Source organism: Camellia sinensis, chromosome 7 (genome assembly GCF_055761805.1).
Source record: "Camellia sinensis isolate YWXY chromosome 7, ASM5576180v1, whole genome shotgun sequence".
NCBI classification, from domain to species: Eukaryota; Viridiplantae; Streptophyta; class Magnoliopsida; order Ericales; family Theaceae; genus Camellia; species Camellia sinensis.
The window spans coordinates 154,393,368-154,417,124 of NC_138967.1; the positions used below are offsets into that span (position 1 = coordinate 154,393,368).

The 23,757-nt window shown below is 37.7% G+C and overlaps 2 protein-coding genes across 8 annotated transcripts in view; one reads left to right on the forward strand and one right to left on the reverse strand.

The window, feature by feature from the left end:
- Positions 1-23,757, forward strand: part of LOC114305917 (alpha,alpha-trehalose-phosphate synthase [UDP-forming] 1) — a 69,363-nt gene that overhangs the window by 42,240 nt on the left and 3,366 nt on the right. For all 7 annotated transcript variants that reach the window (XM_028251052.2, XM_028251058.2, XM_028251056.2 and 4 more), the window contains exons 8-17: positions 3,100-3,188; positions 5,337-5,385; positions 10,304-10,404; positions 16,475-16,662; positions 18,192-18,309; positions 18,750-18,929; positions 19,005-19,127; positions 19,205-19,292; positions 19,794-19,924; positions 20,034-20,132. In XM_028251052.2, the coding sequence (XP_028106853.1) occupies positions 3,100-3,188; positions 5,337-5,385; positions 10,304-10,404; positions 16,475-16,662; positions 18,192-18,309; positions 18,750-18,929; positions 19,005-19,127; positions 19,205-19,292; positions 19,794-19,924; positions 20,034-20,132 (1,166 nt within the window). The remainder of the gene's footprint in view (positions 1-3,099; positions 3,189-5,336; positions 5,386-10,303; positions 10,405-16,474; positions 16,663-18,191; positions 18,310-18,749; positions 18,930-19,004; positions 19,128-19,204; positions 19,293-19,793; positions 19,925-20,033; positions 20,133-23,757) is intronic.
- On the reverse strand, positions 20,076-22,004 carry LOC114305918 (uncharacterized). Its single transcript, XM_082879612.1, has 2 exons — positions 20,584-22,004; positions 20,076-20,541 (listed from the first exon to the last, which is right to left on the reverse strand). Exon 1 carries the CDS (start codon positions 21,304-21,306, stop codon positions 20,878-20,880), a length of 429 nt encoding a protein of 142 aa, XP_082735738.1. The 5' UTR covers positions 21,307-22,004; the 3' UTR covers positions 20,076-20,541; positions 20,584-20,877.

Sequence of the window (23,757 nt, forward strand, 5' to 3'; positions counted from 1 at the left end):
GACGGTGCTGCCTCCGTGTTTTCCACCCCGCCGAGCACGTTCACTCCCCCATACTCCTCCACTGCCGCATATGGCGGCCCTCCAAATCGGAACATCACGGTAGCCTTCCGCTTCAGCTCCTTGTTTTCTGCCCTTAGCACGCTTATCTCTGCTCGCGCATCCTTATACATGCGTTGGAGCAGAGCCAGCTGGGAGTTTAAATGCTGCACCTCATTTGTCCTACTCTGCAGCCGGTTCGACAAGTTTGTGACCGCCGTCATGCTTTCCACACATGCCTTCAGAGTATACTGATTGGCCTCCACATCCGACTGCACTGCCATTCTTTGCTCCACCGACCGCATCGGAAAGTTCAACGGAGCAAACTCCGGGGCGCTTGGTTGAGTTTCCAGTGCCACCGCACCAGTTCTCTCTCTTGTTGACTCGTTGAGGTCGGGAAAGAGGGTGAGCAGTCCACGGGAAGACGAGGACGAGGCCATTTTCTCTCGCAACAGAGTTTTTTCAGACTCTCTCTCAGCACAACGAAGTTTTTCAGAGGTTTTTCGCAGCTTTTCTCTGCCTCAGCCTCAGCATCAACCTTGGTTAAATAGCCAAGGCAGCCACGCGCATCGCGCGCCTCTTGCCACCAGCCGACAATCGGGCACGCAAGCCAAGGCGCCCACGTGCTTCGCCATCATGGCCGGCACACCTTTTGATGGCACGCCTTTTGACAAAATTGGGCACACCTTTTGAGGGTGTAACTTTTTAAGGGTCCGACAAGACTCTGTAAACTGTCCCGACATTGATTCCGGTTAGCTCCTTTATGGGTCCGACAAGACTCTGTAAACTGTTCTGACATTGATTCCGGTTAGCTCCTTTATGGGTCCGACAAGACTCTGTAAACTGTCCCGACATTGATTCCGGTTAGCTCCTTTATGGGTCCGACAAGACTCTGTAAACTGTTCCGACATTGATTCCGGTTAGCTCCTTTATGGGTCCGACAAGACTCTGTAAACTGTCCCGACATTGATTCCGGTTAGCTCCTTCAAGGGTCCGACAAGACTCTGTAAACTGTCCCGACATTGATTCCGGTTAGTTTCTACAAGGGTCCAGCAAGACTCTGTAAACTGTCACAACAACTGTCACAACATTGTCTGCTACAACGGTCCGACATGACCCCATAAACTGTCTTCTACAACGGTCCGACATGACCCCATAAACTGTCTTCTACATCGGTCTGACACCGCCATCCAGTGTCCTCTACACCGTTATGACACCCCCATACAGTGTCCTCTACAACGTTATGACACCACCATTCAGTGTCTTCACCAATGGTCTGACACGACCATACAGTGTCTCCTATCCTTTTTTATTTTTTATGTATTTTCTTGTTTTGTTCCTCTCTTCAAACTCAAGTTGGTTAGTTTCTATCCTCCTTGAGTTTGCGGGGGGCTGTTAGAATTTACCATCACCTACCACACACTTACCATCACCTACCACACACTCACCTACTCCTCACCTACCACCACCTAACCTACATCTATATAATCAATCAATTGAAACAGAATCAAATATCAATCATCAACTCATCAATCAATAATACATTTATTTTTTACAAATGTATAAGAAAATTGATCATTGTGTCTTATTAGTGTTGTTTGGGGTCTAGAATGCCCCTGTAGCCCCTGGCCTTAATGTAGAAACTTTTCGAGAATCTAAACTTAGGTGGAGGGCAATCTTGCTATCAAACAAAGCACAATTTTCACTTTGATATTCTCCCGTCTACAATCCAATAAACTTTTCATTCTCCACCTGAAGCTTTGCTTTACATTTGATTTCACTAAACTGGGAGGTCTTGTTGTAAAGTTATCCATTTGCATTTAATACTTGTTGGCTACCTAATTTCACTTGATTCTTTCTGTTTGTCTGATTGTGTATGTATGATAGTTTTCACGTGAGGGATGGTTAGAGAAAATATGCATCTTTTTTTCAACAGTATGAATTTTAGGACAAATTCACATGCAATTTCAAATCATGATGTTGCCAAAGTCTTCATGATAATTGATAACCCACCTAATTTTCTTCCTGAGAAAGAATAATAGCTGTAGTTCCTTACAAGAGTTGGTGTACATGTCTTCATCTGATGGTTTAACAAAGATTACAATATCTAGCATTCTTATATTTTGTTCGGAAAGTGACTTTGTCCGATTAAATATCTTTTGTTTGTACACAAGCCTATGCCATCTCAGTTTGCCATGTCTAGCTGCATTGATTGAAAGACATCTATGAAGCATGGATATGGATATGGGACACAGGTAAGATACAAAAATACGGATGCATTAAGTATATGGTGATATATACATATAAACATGGTATATATGTATTAAAAATTAAATTTTTCAGATTATATTTGTAACAAACTATTTGTATTTAAGTATCTATAGAATATTCTCAACTTCAAGCTTATAATATATTCACGTGAATAAAAGATTAAGATTATATTATGTGGCACACAAACTTGAACCAAATTTGACATTATTTAATCTCACTATTTTCCAATTCTTTCGTCTCTAATGAGAATGCAAGGTGGCTCCGCTTTAAATTTGTTTTGTGGATTTTATAGATACTTTATTTGTCTAGGAGTGGGGGTTGATTGTTGATGGTGTGTTTGTTAGCATCATCTTGCTACTCTTCTTTTAATTAAATTTACCTTTTATTTTTCAAAAAAAAAAGAAAAAATATTTTGACATCTCAAAATTAAGATGGGTGGGCTATGTGACTTAGAGTATCTGGGAAGTATTTGATACTAAAATTCAAAATTAAAGAAAATTAATTTTTAATTATGTATACATTTAGGAAGTATTTGATACTTAACCATGAGTTTCTGATATGAATACAATACAAATATAACTCTCTTCTAAAGTATTTGTGCTTCATTTAGGAAGATTTTTTTTACCTGAAACAATTGCATATCTGCACAACCAGTGACAATCTCTAGTGACTCTCCAATAACTTAACACAGTGTTCCTTAGTGCATGCAAATGTCATACTTGAATTTTATTCTAGCATATGGAAGTTCATTTTTTTAATTTTAATTTTTTTGAATTATATACTTTCTCACAGATCAAAAACTTACAAGCCAGGTTCATGAAATTGTTGGACGCATTAATGGCAGATTTGGGACTTTGACTGCTGTTCCAATACATCATCTGGTGAATCTTTGATTTCATAGTCCATTACTTAATCTGCTAGATCCCTGACATATGTTTGATATGTTATTATTCTGCTTAATTGATAATTTGGTATGAAGGGTATCTTATTTGTACTTCTTTTTTCTTTTGTGATAAATAAAGAGTAAATTTATTAGGAAAAGAGAATCAAGACGATGCAACAATTACAACCAGCAGCACCCACACCTACATCTAGATGTGCAAAGAATCAATAAAATCCACAAAGGAAAACAAATCCGGAATCACACCACCTGACGCCCAACTATGCAAAATCACCAGAAATTTATTCTTCAAATGAGGCACTGAGACCTCTACCCCTTGAAAAATCTGCCAATTATGCTCCAGCGAAACCATCCACATTAAACACATTGGTGCAAGTTCCCAAGCCTTCCGACGTCTCTTCCCCACTTGAACCCCCCTCCAACTGCACAAGACATCCACCACACACCCTGGTTGCACCCAATACAAACCAAACACTGCAAAATCAATCCACAGAGTTGAGACGCCACACAGAAATGCAACGAAAGATTCTGTGTCCCGACAGCACACTTGTACTTCTTTTTTCTTGGTCTTGCCCTCAACAAACAGTACTCTTTTTCAAATGCATGTGTATTTGTCCAAAATCATTTTGGAACAACTGAATCACTGTCATAAGTGGTGCCTACAGCCTTCCTATTTTTTTTGAGAAATAAAAGTTAATGTTATTAATCAAAAGCATCAAGACAATGCTAACAAATACAAAGGATAAGAATCAACACACAAAAAATCCACCTCTAAACGTGAAGAGTATCTATAAAATCCACAAAAGAAAACAAATCCGGAGACACTCTTCCCATAACCCAACTATACAAAATCACCAGAAGCCTATTCTTCATATAAGCCACAGGTTTAGCCACCCCTTGAAAATTCACTGATTAGCCAAATCATCCACATCAGACACAGAGGCGCAAGAGCCCACGCCTTCTTATGTCTCTTCCCAAGCCTACCTCCTCTCCAGCTGTGAAAAACATCAGCCTTGTTTGGTTTCTTTTTCAGAATTTTTTTTGAAAAAATAAAAAACTAATTTTATAAAAATAAATATAAAAAAAACTCGAAATTTAAAAATTATTTCTAGTCTTCCAAAAGATAAAATAATGTAAAAATGATAGTGTTTTTGATTTATTTATTTTACCAGACTAATTTTTTGCCTTTTAGAAAAAGTTTCTGAAAACCAAACCAAACATGGCCATCGTTGACAGTACCTTATTGTACCCAAACCATCCTAAACGTAGAAAAGATGCCACAGAGCAATGAAGAAGAAGATGAGACGCCGAGTCCGCATCCCTATCACATACACAACACCAATTAACCAAAATCCACCAATGTCGAATAAGATTTATCCATTTGATAGTGTTTTAAAGCCAGTGAAGGGGAGAAGGATGTTATTTGCTCATAATTAAAATCATGTTTCCTTTGTGATAAGTAGATCAATCCAGGGTTCTTCTACAATACACATCACTCGTTGGGGTGTGTACTATATGCAATTTATGACAATTTGTAGTGTTAATACCTCAAATGTCATAATTAATTCACTTTCAGTCATAATTGAAAGAAACACAATGGGTCATAACCAAACACCAGTTGAGGTATAACCAAAGACCTTTCCGGTCATAACCAAAATAATGACCACAATAGGTTATAATTAACACCACAATGGGTTATAATTAACACCACAATGAGCCATAACCAATATCAAAATGGGTCATAACCAAACACCTCTTCGATCATAACTAAAATAGCAACCACAATTTGTAGTCATAACTAAGTTATAACCAACACCATAATGAGTCATAACCAAGAACCACAAAAGTCATAACTGGGCATATGGTACATCTCTGTTTTAAGGTGTGTTTTATAGAATTTCCTCCCCAAATCAGATGTTCTGAATTCTTTGCTTCTTTTCCAAAAAGCAAGCATACAATATCAGGTGGATTACGGAGTGTGACTGACATTTGCAGCTTTGTCTTGTATATTTTTTTGTTGGCATGCAATGTCTGTTTCATTTCATGTTCTCTCTCTTTAAACTTTTGTCAAACTGTATATTTTATATATTTTTACTCTTTTCTAAAGCAACTTATTCTATTTCTGCAGGATCGTTCTCTCGATTTCTATGCATTATGCGCACTCTATGCTGTTACTGGTACTAGTTCTTATGCTTTAACATTTAATTTTGGTTTGCCAAGGATATTATGAATTTTTTTGTTTAAAATGTGTCCCACTTGACCTCTTCTCATGCAATATAAATTAACAGTGCACTGCAATTGAGATCAGACGATTGAATCAGGAATTTTTTCTTAGCTGAAAGCTTTTTGACTTGTACCTGAACATGTTTCAATAACATATGTCCTAGATTCCAATAATATATTTCAATTGACAAAATTGTTAACAGAGTGAAAGACCTATGCTTCATCAATTAAAAACGAAAAAAGTAACTTTTGGTTTGTGTTTCATAGCTAGGTTGAGTATCTATGTCTTCAACTATTTCGTTACATTATGATGTAATGCAGATTGGGAAAATTAGCCTAGGTTTTCATTAAGTGGATAAGGATTTGTGGTGAGTTCAGGGTTTGGAAAACTTCTAATGTCAAGGTTTTAAAAGGTAAAGTAGAAATTCCATGGTAAGTAGAACGTAAATTAGCAATAATTAATTTAGCTTCAATAGTAGCAGCTTGTTGGAAAGTCTGGACGGTGGGTAATTTGAGGTTTTAATTATTAAATTGAAGGCGAATAATAGGTGAAAGGTTTGGTCTTGGTTAGGGATTGTTTCATAAGCTTTTAGGGGCTAAATTTGTGCAGGGGAGGAGAAAAAGAAGAGAGGAAGAAGAAGCCCTTCCCCTTTGCAAAGGTTAGGTCCACACATGCAGACTCTCAAACTCTCTTCAACTCAACGCTCTCTTGATTCTCTTGAATACAAGAATTACAAAGATATTTTTTTGCTGCTAGACTTCTTCTAATTTTCTAAAAAGTACAACTCAAAATTAGGAAATTAAGAAATTGTGACTAGTTAGAATATTCTAGACCTAATATAAACCACATATAAGAACCAAAAACATAACTTCATCCATAAAGTCACCCACACATTCAATAAAAAATCATTGTCCAGCAAAACAGAAATTGCCATAATATTATTGTCTACTAAAACTGCACAAATTATAAATAAATCTATCAAGAAGCATATTAAATTTAAAGTAGAATTATTTAAGACTTCTAAAACTACTGCGAACACTTTTCTTTGGACCAAAAGGGCTTCATTGTTGTGGGATCTATGGCTTTGTTTACTTCTTCAGCCATTTGATGGAAGTGGCAATACATCATGTGTCATTCAATGCAAAAGTGGAATGAGTTTATGAATATTTTTCGTATGTTTGTGTAAGAAATAATGTATAGAGAAAGAGAGAGAATAAATTGTATGTATTATTATTGATTGATATATTGATATATATTACAATGATTCATGATTCCTATATATAGAAGAGGGTGAGTGTGTAGTAGGTAAGGAGTAGGTGAAGTGGAGGTGGTAGTGGTGTAGTGGGTTAGGTTTAGTGGAGTAGGTGAGATGGTAGTGGTGTAGTGGGTTAGGTTTAGTGGAGTAGGTTTAAGTGGGTGAAGTAGGTGGAGAGTAGGTGGATTTTAACAGCCCCCCGCAAACTCAAGGGGGATAGGAACTAACCAACTTGAGTTTGGAGAGAGTAACAAAACAAGAAAATACATAAAAATAAAAGAGGATAAGAGACACTGTATGGTCGTGTCAGACCATTGGTGAAGACACTGGATGGTGGTGTCATAACGTTGTAGAGGACACTGTATGGGGGTGTCATAACCATGTAGAGGACACTGTATGGTGGTGTCATAACGGTGTAGAGGACACTGGATGGCGGTGTCAGACCGATGTAGAAGACAGTTTATGGGGTCATGTCGGACCGTTGTAGCAGACAATGTTGTGACAGTTGTGGTGACAGTTTACGGAGTCTTGCTGGACCCTTGTAGAAACTAACCGGAATCAATGTCGGGACAGTTTACAGAGTCTTGTCGGACCCATGAAGGAGCTAACCGGAATCAATGTCGGGACAGTTTATAGAGTCTTGTCGGACCCATAAAGGAGCTAACCGGACTCAATGTCGGGACAGTTTACAGAGTCTTGTCGGACCCATGAAGGAGCTAACCGGAATCAATGTCGGGACAGTTTACAGAGTCTTGTCGGACCCATGTAGAAGACAGTTTATGGGGTCATGTCGGACCGCTGTAGAAGACTGTATGAGTGTGTATATAGGCTGCCCAAAAGATATACATGTAGATATATATATCGAGCCCGCAAAAGTTGCGCCCTCAAAAGGCGCGCCCACTTTATCAAAAGATGTGCCCGACAGAAATCATCGAGCGGCGAGCCATCAAAAGGCGCGCCAGACACGCGGCGATGCACGTGACCGACAGAACGCGTGTCGGCCTCTTCGTCAGGGTCTTTATAAACCGAAGCGGAGGCTGAGGCTTGGAAGCATAACAAACCAGTTGAAACCTCTGCATTCTCAGAGAGCTTGTCTCGAAGAGCTGCAAATCTTGAAACACTCTGTAACCAACCCTGTCTGACAGTACCAATCGGTAATCGCTGCTTCTCTGAAACACTTAGCAACCCAAAAACATGGCCTCTTCTTCCCGTCCAGGTAACTCTTCTTCCCGTGGTCTGCTTACTCTCTTTCCCGACCTCAACGAGTCCACAAGAGAGATAATCGGTGCTGTTGCCCTTGAACCTCAACCAAACGCCCCTGAGTTTGCTCCGTTGACCTTTCCTATGCGGTCTGTGGAGCAAAGAATGGCAGCGCAATCAGATATTGAGGCGAATCAGTATACTTTGAAGTCATGCGTGGAAACCATGACTGCGGTCACAAACTTGTCGCACCGGCTGCAGAGTAGGACAAATGAGGTGCAGCAGTTAAACGTCCAACTGGCTCTGCTCCAACGCATGTATAAGGATGCGCGAGCAGAGATAAGTGTGCTAAAGGCGGAAAATAAGGAACTGAAGCGGAAGGCCAGTTTTATGTTCCGATTTGGAGGGCCGCCATATGCTGCAGTGGAGGAGCAGGGAGTAGTGATCATGCCCAGTGGAGTGGGAAACACGGAGGCAACACCGGCAAGGGCCGCCCAAGACGGTGGCAAGAAGAAAAGATCGGCAGAATAGGCGAGAAGAAAAATCCCACTGTTCCGATTTATGTTGGTTGTGTTTTGTTTTGTTTTGTTTTGTGTTTTTTTTATTTTTATTTTTTTTATTTTTTTTTATTTTTTTTTTATGGTGTAAAATGCTGATCGGGGTTGATCCCCGGCATGAAGAAATGACAAGTTTGTAAAATGTTGTTTTTTTTTTTTTTTTTTTTTTTGGGAGTGTTTTGTTGAAAAAATAAAAATAAAATGAAAGAAAACAAGGGAGAAAGAAAATAGATAAAAAATATTTATAGATGGATTATATGAAAAATATCAGTGCGATTGTTTCAAAATAAAGTGGGGTATTTAAAAAAGAGGAAAAATGACTTGGAAAAAATAAATAAAAATAAGTGATTTTTGAAATCAAATGGAGGAGAGAGAGGGACAAACCCATGTGATAAAGTGGAGAGAGAGTCGGTGAGTGGGGTGCAAAAGGTGAAGGAGAAATGATGGATTGAAAATGGTTTGGGTCAAAAGTGGACACTGTTAGTGGGGAACATGAGTGCATTGATTATTTGATATAATAATAATAATAATAAAAATAAAAAGTTAGAACAGTTGGAGAGAATGAGTGGAGTATGGTAAGGGTTTCATCCAAAGCCAAAATTCCTGCAGCGAATCACTTCGCAAATCCTAGCATGAGCTTTTTCTCTTTCCAGGCTTATTCATGAATTTCTTGGTGATTTCAAGAGCCTCTGGTGGCATTGTGGCAGAGAACACCCCAACCTGGATTTTGGGTGGCAGCAACTGAGAACACCCCAACCTGGATTTTGGGTGGCAGCAACTGGAAAATATCATAGATCTGATTTTTAAAAACCTCGTGACAGCATTTCATCAGCTTCATCCAAGACAAACATTTTGATGTAAACAGGGCGAAGTGATTGTCTCCGCAACATGTCAAACACACGACCAGGAGTACCAACAACAACATGAACCCCACTGGAGAGAATGCGCTGATCTTCGCGCACACTAGTCCCTCCAACACAAGCATGAACCTTCACACTTTGCTGGGCAAGTTCAAGAGTGGGTGGAAGAACCAAAGCTTGGCACTCAACCAAGCTATAATCTAGCTGCTGCAGAACTCCAGAGCAGAATGTTGCAGTGTTTCCAGTTCCAGACTGTCTCGTCATATGAGGTGAAGAATTCTTCTCCATCAGCCTCACACATGACTACAGTTGCACAAATCTTTGTTGATTTTATCAGCGGAATAGGTTGAGGTCCGGCGGGCGGCTAAGGTGAGGTTGCCGCCCGCCGGGGAAGCGAAAATACTAGGTTTTAAACCAGCTCTGATACCATGTAAGAAATAATGTATAGAGAAAGAGAGAGAATAAATTGTATGTATTATTATTGATTGATATATTGATATATATTACAATGATTCATGATTCCTATATATAGAAGAGGGTGAGTGTGTAGTAGGTAAGGAGTAGGTGAAGTGGAGGTGGTAGTGGTGTAGTGGGTTAGGTTTAGTGGAGTAGGTGCGATGGTAGTGGTGTAGTGGGTTAGGTTTAGTGGAGTAGGTTTAAGTGGGTGAAGTAGGTGGAGAGTAGGTGGATTTTAACAGTTTGCAATCAAATCTAGTCGTTCAATTTTCATTTTGGGAGTGGTTAAATTGTGGAGGATCCTAAGTGGAGTTTATTCTGTAAATATTGTTAAAGATTTTTTGACCTCAAATTTTGAGTTGCAAACTCTGCCTAATTAGCTATTTTGCTCTTATTTACATCATTTAATTTCAATTATACTCCAGCAATATTATAACAGCAGTTTATTTTGCGAATTATCTGCTTGAAAATTCTTTGAAATAGCCAGGAATTTTTATGGAGGATTTTAGACTGGTAATTGGTATTTTCTTTTCTTCTGGTCAGATGTAGCACTTGTCACATCTTTGCGAGATGGAATGAATCTCGTCAGCTATGAGTTTGTGGCCTGTCAAGATGCAAAGAAAGGGGTTCTCATTCTTAGTGAAGTAATTGCCAATTCCTTGCAACTGTTTTGTCCTTACAACTTAATTGTCTGAATGTAGACTAGTTTTTGGTGCTACTAAAGGTTTAAGATTATTGAGAGAAGATAAATAAAATGATTTGATTTTTTAAGTCAAATAAGCTTTGATATGATGATGTTTTACGTTTCCTTTTCTTTTTTTATTTTAGTTTTTTATTTTTTATTTTTTATTTTTAACTTCATCTAGATGCTGTTAAGTAAAGCATATATTTTTTTCTTAATAGCTAACTATGATTTTTTTTTTTTTTAACTGGTTAAGAAATAATTTTGTACATTAAACAGGATATATAACTGATGATGAATCACCTCAATTTGACAAGCTTAGCTCTGTATATGTCAACTGATTTATTCATCCTTTATTTATTGGTTTTGATGGCACACAAACAATTGCATCATGTTTGGTTTATACAGACTGTCTTATACATCTTGTGGCTGAAAATGGAAGTGAGTCACAAAACAATGTATTGAATTCCTCAAATCATCTAAAAATTCAGTCTGTCTCCTTGGCATTGCTATAGTGGAATTAATAAATAATAGCACGTTCAAAACTTTAATTATTTATTTTTTAGCTGGGAAAATAACTCATGGTAAAGACACGATAGACTTTGACCAGATTTTCTCGGAATTTCTTTTACGATCTGGTGGAAGTTGTCTCTCCTTAAACTCATAAACTTGGTAAATTTGCGTTGCTCACTGTGGAGAAAAGGGAGAATGCAAGTAGAACTTACACAGGTGCCAGTTCTTTATTATAAACTATGCAGCACTGGACATGACACAACACAAATGATTTGATGCACGAAATCTAGTAATACTAGTGGGATGCCCAAGCTAACCGGAGAGAAGTGGATTTGAGAGCCATCTATGAGTTTGTCTACATATGGTGGAATCTGGTGTAATCTGTGACAAAATTTTGAGTAATGGATTTTGACCACAGCCTGGGATTTGAGCGATTCTGGCTACTAAAAATCAATATTTGCTTCAGCCAAGACTTGTGTGTGGCTTTTGTAGCAATTAATTATTCAATGTCATAAGAATTTTTCATTCCTCTATATAAAGATGGAGTTTATGGCGATACTGCCCTCAAGCCATCCCACTCATATTCTTATGTTCCGGCCGCCCCTTGCATCGGGCAGGATAACTTTTCCTAGAATAAGCGGATTTACCTGGCTGTAGCAAAGCGAACTGGAAGATCAGTTCAAGGGCTCAATCTAGGCTGCCAGCCAAGATGAAGATAGATTAAAGGGGTTGTCAAGGAGCTTCATAGGGAATTGTAGGATCCATAGCTCAAAATATTGCTGCCAACCAGGATTCAAGGGATAGATGATGGCGAGGAAATCGGATTCCATAGTCAAGGAAATCGGATTCCATACTATCTACCCAAATGGATTTTTTTTCTTTTTTCTTTTTTTGATATGTAGGGTATCTTGGGCTGGCTTGTGCACACCAGACTAAATCCTTAAAACCTGAACAAGCCTTCTGAAACAAGTTTTATTCCTTGCGGTCTGTGGTCCCAAGAGTTTTGCTGGTGAGGGGAGTTGAATCTAAGACCTTGGAGGGGGCAAATCCCCAAATCCCAGGCCTTATTCACCAGGCCAAACCCTTGGGGTTATTTATCCTATTTATCTTCAATACAAGGTTTTCACTTTCGCTTATGGTAACCAAACTCTTTCTTGACAAGAAGATCAAAGATTTCCTTCAGGCACGTTCAACTATAGTTGGGAAAGGAATGAACAAGCAGCTTCATGCTTTGCCTTTCTTGCATTTGGACTCCTCCGCTCTATATGGTACTTTGCACTTTCTTTTTGCTATCGTGCTATTGCTTGTTTCCTTCCCTTTAAGAACAAGGACTGAACACTATAATAAAATCCTTCTGCTATACCATACTAATGTGATATTAATAAAGGGTTTTTCCTTTATTAGTAAGGTTGCTCGATATACCATACATTCTGTTGACTCAGAATGACTACACATTACATCATAGCGACACAAACAAATGGAGGCGGAAATTAATTAAGTTAAACTTTATACTAATGTAATATTAATTAAGTTAATGGTTTTTCCCTTATTAGTAAGGTTGCTTGGTACTGAGACTAGGATAAGCCACTAAGCGATTTTAGATAGAACTTCTAAGATTTTCTTTGAGTCTTCTTTTTAAATTTTATTCTGGTTGTTGCCACCATGTCTCTTGCTACTATTAAGCCCAGCCTTTGTAGAAGTGGGTACTAGCATGACCTCATGTAGGGACATTAGTCCCCTCAAGATAGAGAGAACATGGATGGATGGCTAATGTAATATTACTTTCTAGTATAATAGCAAAGTCAAGGAGCCATAAGTGACACAAAAATAATAGGCATATGGAGCATGAGAAGGCTTTTTTAAAGGATCAAGGGAACTAAGCGAGGAAGACAGAAAGGGGGCAATGATCACTGTTGTTGATGCTTTCTTTAATGCCTCTACATTAAAGAAAATAAACGTGATTTCTATTATTGATGTAGGCTAGGGAATTACTGAGTTTGTCTATAAAAATTTAAGGGTAAATTACATTGACCTTCCCTGAGGTTTGGAAAAAATACAGTAAGCTCCACAATTTTGCCATAATTGCACGTACCTCCCTTTTAGTAAGATTAAATGGACCAAAACTAAAGCAAATGGTGCTAAAACACAAAAGTAAACAACGTAAAGTATACATTTATGTGTTGATGAAATGACAATATCATTTTTTCATCTGTATAGCTAACAAATTATTAATGGGAAGGGGACTAAATGTTATATGAATTTTAGGAAGATTAAATGGACCAAAACTAATACAAATGGTGCTAAAACACAAAAGTAAACAATGTAAAGTATACATTTCTGTGTTAATGAGATGACAATATCATTTTTTTCATCTGTATAACTAACAAATTATTAATGGAAAGGGGACTAAATGTTATATGAATTAAAATTTTAAGGTGTTCAATGTAATTATGGCAAAACTATGGGGCTTATTGTATTTTTTCCAAACCTTAAGGGAGGTCAGTGTAATTTACCCAAAATTTAAGGTTCATTTGAAATGAAAGAGTATATATTGTTATTGACATTGGGTATCGTCATTTAAAGTCAAGTGCAATAATTGAAACATAACATACATTTTTGCACTATATTTACCATAAAAAAAGAAAATAATGTATAATAGATTGTAAAGTATGGATCCTTCATGAATTGGATATTGGTAATTTCATATTCCGATGGATGCACATTTGATACTTCATAAACATTTCCATAATTTAGAATTAATTTTCTTTGTTTTTGAAGAATTGTATACTTTTGGATATACACGGTCATTTCCCGACCCATCTCAAAATTTAGATGTGACATTTTTTTTTTTTTTTTTATTATTATTATTTTTTTTATGGGTAGTATTAGAGTGTAATTGTTAGGAATACTTCTTCAAGAAAAATTGGAAATATTGTGATTAATGCATGTCAAATTAGGTTCAACTTTGTGTCCACATAATATAGCCTTTTTTCTATGTGAATATATTATAAATCTGAAATTAAGAACGTTTTGTATCTAAATAAAGATAAATAGTTTGATAAAATATGTTGCTATATATATTTAATTTATGTACTTGCATAATGTATATGGTCATGTCCTTGATGGACCCGTGTCTTACTATTTTAGAATTTGCTGTATTGACATATCCGTTTCATGTAATACCCTTATCTCGTCCTTATCCGTGCTTGTTAGATAATATATGTACAATAATTTGTGTCTGCATGCGTCTTTCTTTTCTTCTTTTTTATGAGAGGGTGTTTGAGAATTCCTTATGTTTTGAATTATGGGTTATCAATATGACAAAATGAGTAAAGATATAGTTTGATGAAATAATTTATTATAATATGAGCACTCAGAATAATGATTATGCCAATAATATTTTAAATAATATGACAATACTAATTGTGATTATAGTAACATTTGTTGTATGCATTTATAGTAGCTAATGACAATTGTTGTTGATGTTTACTATTAAAAGCCAGCATGGACATTGTATGCATGTTTTTGTGTGTAGCCATTCACATCGTTGCCCTTCGTCCATTAGAGTAAAAGATGTGTACTTGTTATATCTACTTATGTATATATGTGTATGCTTGTATGTATATCTAATGGCTCTATTTTTATTTAGTGCTATATAACTAACTTGTTTAGGATATGAGAATGATTGAAATGAACAGATTGAGATGAATGATTGGTGATTTAAAGCAGATGTGGCTAGAAATCAATGTATTTATTGGAAGCTAGAAGTAGATGTAGCAATTATGTGTTAATGAGCGGTGTTAATGTAGGTTGAAGGTTCCAAAAAGAATAGGAGAAAGATCAAGGACATAGAGTGATGAGATAGGATAGGAGATAATCATCTTAAATTTAATTGAGAGTATGCTTTGAATAAGCCAGTTGGAGAAACAGATCCATGCCACTGACCCAAAGCAATTGGGGTTTGTTAAGTTTACTTGGCTTGATTATTATTGCTAAGAGCAATGATGGAAACATGGTATATAGGCAATATACCACCATTAGTATTATTTGTTAATTTTAGGGAGAAGAATAGAAATAATCTTTTAAACATGCATCTTTAATGGCTTTATTATTTGTTACAATCAACGGTAAGATGGAGTAAAACAACCATATTAACTGATAGCTTAAGCATAATTGTTTATTAATTATGAAAGAAGTATGTAATTGTGTCATATTAATATCGAGGAGAAACTCTAAAGGCATTATAATAAGGATTAAATGATAAGATTGGATAATGTTAAAATTTAGTTACATAGCCGCATCATAGTTATTATCACTTGATGGTAAGGCTATAAAGAGGAAAGCAAATTGATGTCAAGGACAGATTGGGAAGAATGGATTATATAACGGTATCCTTGTAATTACTACTTAATAGCGTGAGGCAATTTGGAAAACTTGACCAAGTAAAACTAGAAAATACATAGGCAATGGAAATTTATTGATGTAACTGTTTTTGGATGAGAGTGCAAATAAAGTTTAAGCCAACTTTTTTTTTTTTTAAAAAAAAAAGGGGGAGACAGAAAAAAAGAAAAAAGAAAAAGAAAAAGAAAGAAAGTGAAGCAACTGATGAGCAGTACCAACTCCCATTCCATTATAGTTGATTTTGAAGATGAAACTCTACAAATATCGTAGGCATAACTACTCTTTTACTATATTTTCCTTGGTCTAAATTTAAATTTCAATTACCAAAAAAAAGCTGTAAGATTAATTGGTAAAATGGTTAGGTATATTACTTGTGATGATATATATTGAAAAAAAAAAGGCTTTTAATGCTTCTATGTTAAGTGTCAAAAAATTCTTCGTATTTTCTCTCACCTATTGCTTCTAAAGGATAGGAAATATTTTTATATGTCCAGATTTAAGAATTTCCAGGACAAAGGTTTTCAACTCTGAAATGTCACATCTAGGTGACCTTTAGCAAAATTCTTGAATTTCAGGTCAAGGTTGAAAACTCTTCCGATCCTCTATTTTTTCTCTGAGACAGAATTTTGTTAGTTTAGAAATAACCAAGTATGAAATGTTTCTAATATATATATATATATTTTTTTTTTGCACAATTAATCTAGCTCTAGTATGTTGTCTGTTTTCACAACAAAGGAAATTTTGTAAGTGGTGGTTACTTTTGTGGTGCAATTATCTTTTCCGAAATTACACCTATCTTAAATGGCTTGTAGTTGGTGGCATGTTAGACAATATTATAATGCCGAAACTTAAATATAGATCTTTGGTTCCATTGGAGTTTTTTGAATAAACTATTCTGTTCTGTATACTGCTGAAAAGTTTATCTAATGCAGTTATAAGTTTTTGCCATATTCGTTGTTTTGTACGATACTGACAACCCTGGATACTTGAGATTTTTGTTTTGTTTTGTTTTTTTTAATTGATTTGGTTAATACAGTGTGCTATCTTTTCTCCTAATTGAGGGATGTTCCTGTTTTCCATTTTTAGCACATATTATCATCTGTTTTGCATACTTGTAGTTTGCAGGTGCTGCACAGTCTCTGGGTGCTGGAGCAATTCTTGTGAACCCCTGGAATATAACTGAAGTTGCTTCTTCAATTGGCCAAGCTTTGAACATGTCAGCTGAAGAAAGAGAGAAGCGTCACCGACATAACTTTGTGCATGTGACTACCCACACTGCTCAAGAATGGGCTGAAACTTTTGTCAGGTATACAACTATACAGCAGTATCATGATATGCATTTGAATTGGCAACTGAATAAATAATTTCTTAGCATTTGTATGATTGTATCATACTTTTCTTGTTTGTGTTTGTGAAACTGCCACAAGAATGGCCTTTTATTCTTGCTATGCCAAAGTACGTATCTGAAACTCATGCTATGCAATTTTCTTAAGAGTGAAAATAATCGTATAGTGCAAAGAAATATCAGTGAAAAAGACATTTACTCAACAAATAGTGGAATTGCCTTGAACTTTTTCATGTTTTGAGTAGGCATCATGGACACTAATATGCATGTGATTCATTTTCTTATCTGTCTTGCATATATTGCAATTCAATTCTACTAGGCGTTTTTATTCCCATTCTGCCTCCATTTTAATCTTTATAAGGTTTGGGGCGAATATTTTATCAATTCATGGCTTGGTTTCTTCTGTGAACTGCTTCAAACAGGATGGTTTGAGTAGGTTGGCTCTTGGAATCATTGTAGATGAATTCAGCCTCTAGTGAAATGCCAATCCGTTCTTTTCGATGTTCACTTACAAAACAAAAATTCATAGTTTTGTTGGTGATTTATGGATGAGAGGCGTATTACTTAGGTCTCTATGCACTTTGTGAAGTGTTAAGCAAGATGGAAGTGAGGATTGAGAAGCTTCTTGAAGATATCATGAATTAGATGAGAATGCAGGGAGGAGTTATCCTTAGAAGAGAGGGTGAGTAGTGAGGTGGGAATGCTTATGATATTGGAGGAAATTAGATGGAGGCAACGTGCTAGATCCTTTTGGCATTGAGCAGGGGATAAAAACACAAAATAAATAAACAAACAGAAAAAAAAATTAAAAAAAAAAAAAAAACTCCAGATGGAAAATGCACACAAAAGGAGCAATCACATAAGGGAGACTTGGTGACTTGATGAGGTGGAACAAGCTCCAAAGGAGTCGGTATTGTGGAGTTTTATGAGAGGTTGTAGGTTGAATTGCTGGTAAAGCTTCTGGCCTTGATGCTTCACTTAGGCATTCTTTTACAAGTGTTGGAGTGTGGTGAGAAATGATGTGTAGGTTGTTCTTATGATTATTTTGAGTAGCAAGAATTCAAAAAAGTCTTGAATGCTTCATTGATTGCCTTGGTTCCTAAGAATGGGAGAGTTGCACATATTGTGGACTATTGGACAATTATCTTGGTGGGAATTGTGTGTAAGATAATACCACGCTCAAGGTTTCTCTCACTGCCACTCTCTCTCTCTCTCTCTCTCTCTCTCTAAGGTTGCCTCAACTCTCTCCCTCTACACCTTCAGTGATCCTGCTCCATCTTAGTGCCTACCATAATTCCCAAAGGGCCTAGGGTCTGCCCAGTAAGCAATGACCGCCCACACATCGGATTTTTTCTTTATTCCAAATTATATGAGGACACTAGCAACTGGAAAAGAAAATTTAAGTAATTTGTGTTTTACATCTGTGCAGTTTGAAGTAATATACCTTTTTCTTACCTGAATTATGTGCTACATTTTATTGGTGTTTGCAGTGAACTGAATGATACTGTTGTTGAAGCTCAGCTAAGGATAAGACAAGTTCCACCTCTACTTCCGGTCAAAGATGCAATCAAACATTACTTGCAATCCAATAATAGATTACTTATACTGGTATGTTTTGCTTCATATTCTGACTAATGAATTAGAGTAATTTTACTTAGCTGAGAAATGATGTTTAATGTTTTCTGTGGCAACTAGTTGATTAAGGGCTGCAAGTAAGAACATCATCTAGATAGTGAATAAATGTCTGCGTGGCATTTAGGTGTATTGACATTGATCATGGCTACTTTCTGGCACATATTAAATTAAACCATTCACCGCTGGTTGTTTGTTTATATAACTTTAATTCAATAATTTCTTTTTGTAAGGCAAGTTGTCAAATATTGCTACTTTGTGCTATTTGAGGTTTGTCACTTCTTATCCATTCAGTGGCTTTAGAGTGATGTGGTGTCTTAAAGCTTGAAGGGTTATCGGCACTTGCATTCTTTCAGTTATCTTACTTGACATTGGTTTCTAATTATTTTGTTTTTGTCATCTGAGCCGGTCTACAGGGATTCAATGCAACGTTAACTGAAACAGTGGATACTCCAGGAAGAAGAGGGGGGGATCAAATTAGAGAAATGGAACTTAAATTACATCCGGAGCTAAAAGAATACCTAACAGCACTCTGTAGTGATCCAAAGACGACCATTGTTGTCCTCAGTGCAAGTGGAAGACGAGTCTTAGATGAAGTATTTCATCTAACTCCACTTCTGTCTTCTTTTCTTTCCCTACTATTTCCAATCCTGAAGTGAATCCTTTCACAGAACTTTGGTGAGTACAACATGTGGCTGGCAGCAGAAAACGGAATGTTTCTTCGCTTTACAAAGGGTGAATGGATGACAACAATGCCAGAGCATTTAAATATGGAATGGGTTGATAGTGTTAAGGTACGTGCTGTTGTTTCTCTTTCCATTTGTATATTTTTCCAGCTTCCACATTTCTAATGCTTTCCACACTTTTTCAGCATGTTTTTGAGTATTTTACTGAAAGAACACCTCGGTCACATTTTGAACCCCGTGAAACTTCACTTGTATGGAATTACAAGTATGCAGGTAATTCAATTTTGTTTTATTCAGTTTCCTTTTCCAATCTAAGAAGCACCGACAATTATAATAAGGCAATGTGTCATGTCCAACACTGTGTCGGACACTCACATGACTTGACACACATAAAACACATTACAAGTTTGAATAAAATAACTTAGAATCCAATGATAAAATAAAAACAATATAAATTTATTCCTATTCTCCTCCTTTAAACTTTAAAAGAAGTTATTTTTTCTTTAAAAAAAAATTATTATATTTGACTTAAATATTCATATAGATGACATAAAATAAATATTTATTCTTATATATGACATAATAAATAAATATAATTATATATTTTGCCCGTATTTCCCACATAGTGTTCTACATTTTTGAAATTTTCGTGTTGGCGTGTCTATGTTGTGTCGTGTATCCGTGTTTGTGCTTCTTAGCTTCCAATAATAATTTTTAAGCATTAGTAGTTCTAATTCTCTTTCTCATTTTGATGTCATCTTATTGTACTTGTAGATCCTGAATTTGGAAAACTGCAAGCCAGGGATATGCTGCAGCATCTCTGGACAGGCCCAATTTCTAATGCTTCTGTTGATGTTGTCCAAGGTAGCCGTTCTGTTGAGGTCCGAGCAGTTGGTGTTACAAAGGTGAATGGATTTCAATTTATACTAGAAATGTTTAAATCGTATGAATTTATGTAGTCTATTGGCAGTTGAGGTATTTGTTTACTTATATCACGGATTCTGCTTTTTGCAGGGAGCTGCAATCGATCGTATATTGGGAGAGATAGTTCACAGTAAATCCATTTCTACACCAATTGATTATGTCCTATGCATCGGGCATTTTCTAGGGAAGGTATAACTTTTCTTCTCTCTAAACCTTACGCATTTCTCTTGTTCAACTCTAGGATTTTACTGTCATGAGTTTTTTAGTCATGCTATTCCAGAAACAAAATTTTAATAGAAAGGGCATGATTAATGAAGTGATGATAAAAGTTATACGAGACACTTATCATTTGCCTAGTTATTCCTGTTTTTGTTTCTTTGACTTCAAAACGTCGATGGATATTTGCCACTTCATCTCTTCTAAACATTGCTGGTGATTACGAGGCAGATCTCTTTATAGGTGAATGTTTAGTGGGATAATTAGTGTAGTCCTCAGAAGATAAAATTAAAAACTAAATCCATTAGGAAGAAGTTAGAAGTGGTGCAAATTAAAGATAAGCCGTTTGTTAAAACCTATCACCTACTTCACCCACTTAAACCTACTCCACTAAACCTAACCCACTACACCACTACCACCTCACCTACTCCACTAAACCTAACCCACTACACCACTACCACCTCCACTTCACCTACTCCTTACCTACTACACACTCACCCTCTTCTATATATAGGAATCATGAATCATTGTAATAGATATCAATATAAATCAATCAATAATACAATTCTCTATTTCTCTTTATACATTAAATTTCTACATGGTATCAGAGCAAAGTTAAGCACTTAGTATTTTTCGTTTCACCGGCGGGCGGCAACCTCGCCTTGGCCGCCCGCCGGACCTCAACCTATTCTGCTTATTTTCTACACATACCTTCCCATCACTGCCTAAATCCTCTCTCTTGAGGCCAATATGAATTCCTCTTCTTCATAATCTGCACTAACTGTGACATCTTTTCCTGGGGCAAACTCTGCAACCCAACACTCAATCTATGCTTCTCCTCCATGCTCATTTGCCTCTTGCTAGGATCCTTCGCCTTCGGCTTTGGTTTGGGCTTCGCCACAGCCTTGAGCTTCACTGCAGCTTTCAGCTTCACGGCAGCCTTCGGTTTCACAGCAACTTTTGGCTTCGCAGCTGGCTTGGCCTTTGCCGCTGGCTTGGGCTTCACAGCGGCTTTAGCTTTTGGCGTAGCAGCTTTTGTCTTAGCCGGAGCCTTCTTTTCCTTTTTCGCTTTTACAGCCTTCGGCTTTGCAGCAGCCTTCGGCTTTGCTTCCCTCTGGTGGCTCCCCAGGTTCCACCTGAGCTGCATGATTCATTTATAGCTGCAATTGATAAGGGAAGTATTAGAACAATGCCCAATAGAAGTATGCCAGCTGCTCCTTACCCTACTCCTGGAGCACTATTAATAGGTGATGCTTTCAACATGCGTCATCCTTTAACTGGTGGAGGAATGACTGGAGCCCTGTATAAGGTGTTTTGTGCATCTCCTGATCAAGCAAGGAAGGAAATGCGTGAAGCATGTTTTGATTATTTGAGCCTTGGAGGTGTGTGTTCAACAGGACCAGTGGCTTTACTCTCTGGTCTAAATCCTAGCCCATTGAGCTTGATACTCCATTTCTTTGCTATAGCCATATATGGTGTTGGCCGTCTCTTGCTACCATTTCCTTCCCCTAAGCGCCTGTGGATAGCAGCTAGATTATTTTTGGGTGCATCGGCTATCATTTTTCCCCTCTTTCTCTCACATGGGCTTGTCCCCTCTCTCTCCTCCGTTTAATTTCAAAATCCATTATTTTTATTTATTTTCTCCAAACCACTTTCCTTATTTCCCCCATCTTTCATTTTGATTTCAAATATATTTTTATTATTTCTTTCTTTATTTTTCTTTCACATTATTTTTTAATCTTTTTCAAATTCCATTCATACCATATAGCTTTGCACACCAAACCATCTTTTATTCATCTCAGGGATCAACCCCGATCACAATTTTAACAAAAAAAAAAAAAAAAAAAAACCACCACAACAACACAAACCACAACACCACAAGATTTGTTTTCTTTTCTACAGACGGCCACCCACCGACCTCACTTTTTCGCCTATTCCGCCGGTCTTTTCTTCTTGCCTCCGTCCTGGGCGGCCCTTGACGGTGTTGCCTCCGTGTTTCCCACTCCACTGGGCACGATCACTCCACCCTGCTCCTCCACTACAGCATATGGCGGACCTCCAAATCGGAACATAACGGTTGCCTTCCGCTTCAGCTCCTTATTTTCCGCCTTTAGCACACTTATCTCTGCTCGCGCATCCTTATACATGCGTTGGAGCAGAGCCAGTTGGGCGTTTAACTGCTGCACCTCATTTGTCCTACTCTGCAGCCGGTGTGACAAGTTTGTGACCGCAGTCATAGTTTCAACACAGGACTTCAATGTATACTGATTAGCTTCAATATCCGTTTGCACTGCCATTTTTTGCTCCACCGACCGCATCGGAAAGTTCAACGAAGCAAAACCAGAGGTGTTTGGTTGAGGTTCACAGGCCACCGCACCAGTTATCTCTCTTGTTGACTCGTTGAGGTCGGGAAAGAGAGTGAGCAGACCACGGGAAGAAGAGGCTATGTTCTGGGTAGCTGAACGGGAAGAAGAAGCCATGTTTTTGGGTTGCTGAGTGTTTCAGAGAAGGGTTGGTTACAGAATGTTACAGAGAACGAAGAGGTTTCAACTGGTTTGTTATGCTTTCAAGCCTCAGACTTCGCTTTGGTTTATAAAGACAGAGACGACGAGGCCGACACGCGCTCTGTCAATCACGTGCATCGCCGCGTGTCAGGCGCCCCTTTTGATGGCTCGACGCTTTCTGTCAGGCACGTCTTTTGATGAATTGAGCACGCCTTTTGATGGCACGCCTTTTGAAAGATTGGGCACACCTTTTGAGGGTGCGACTTTTTAAGGGTCCGACAAGACTCTGTAAACTGTCCCGACATGGATTCCGGTTAGTTTCTACAAGGGTCCGACAAGACTCTGTAAATTGTCCCGACATGGATTCCGGTTAGCTCCTTCATGGGTCCGACAAGACTCTATAAACTGTCCCGACATTGATTCCGGTTAGCTCCTTCAAGGGTCCGACAAGACTCTGTAAACTGTCCCGACATTGATTCCGGTTAGCTCCTTCATGGGTCCGACAAGACTCTGTAAACTGTCCCGACATTGATTCCGGTTAGTTTCTACAAGGGTCCAGCAAGACTCCGTAAACTGTCATAACAACTGTCACAGCATTATCTGCTACAACGGTCCGACATGACCCCATAAACTGTCTTCTACACCGGTCTGACACCGTCATCCAGTGTCCTCTACACCGTTATGACACCACCATACAGTGTCCTCTACAACGTTCTGACACCCCCATACAGTGTCTTCTACAACGTTATGACACCACCATCCAGTGTCTTCACCAATGGTCTGACACGACCATACAGTGTCTCCTATCCTCTTTTATTTTTATGTCTTTTCTTGTTTTGTTACTCTCTCCAAACTCAAGTTGGCTAGTTCCTATCCCCCTTGAGTTTGCGGGAGGCTGTTAAAACCTATCACCTACTTCACCCACTTAAACCTACTCCACTAAACCTAACCCACTACACCACTACCACCTCACCTACTCCACTAAACCTAACCCACTACACCACTACCACTACCACCTCCACTTCACCTACTCCTTACCTACTACACACTCACCCTCTTCTATATATAGGAATCATGAATCATTGTAATAGATA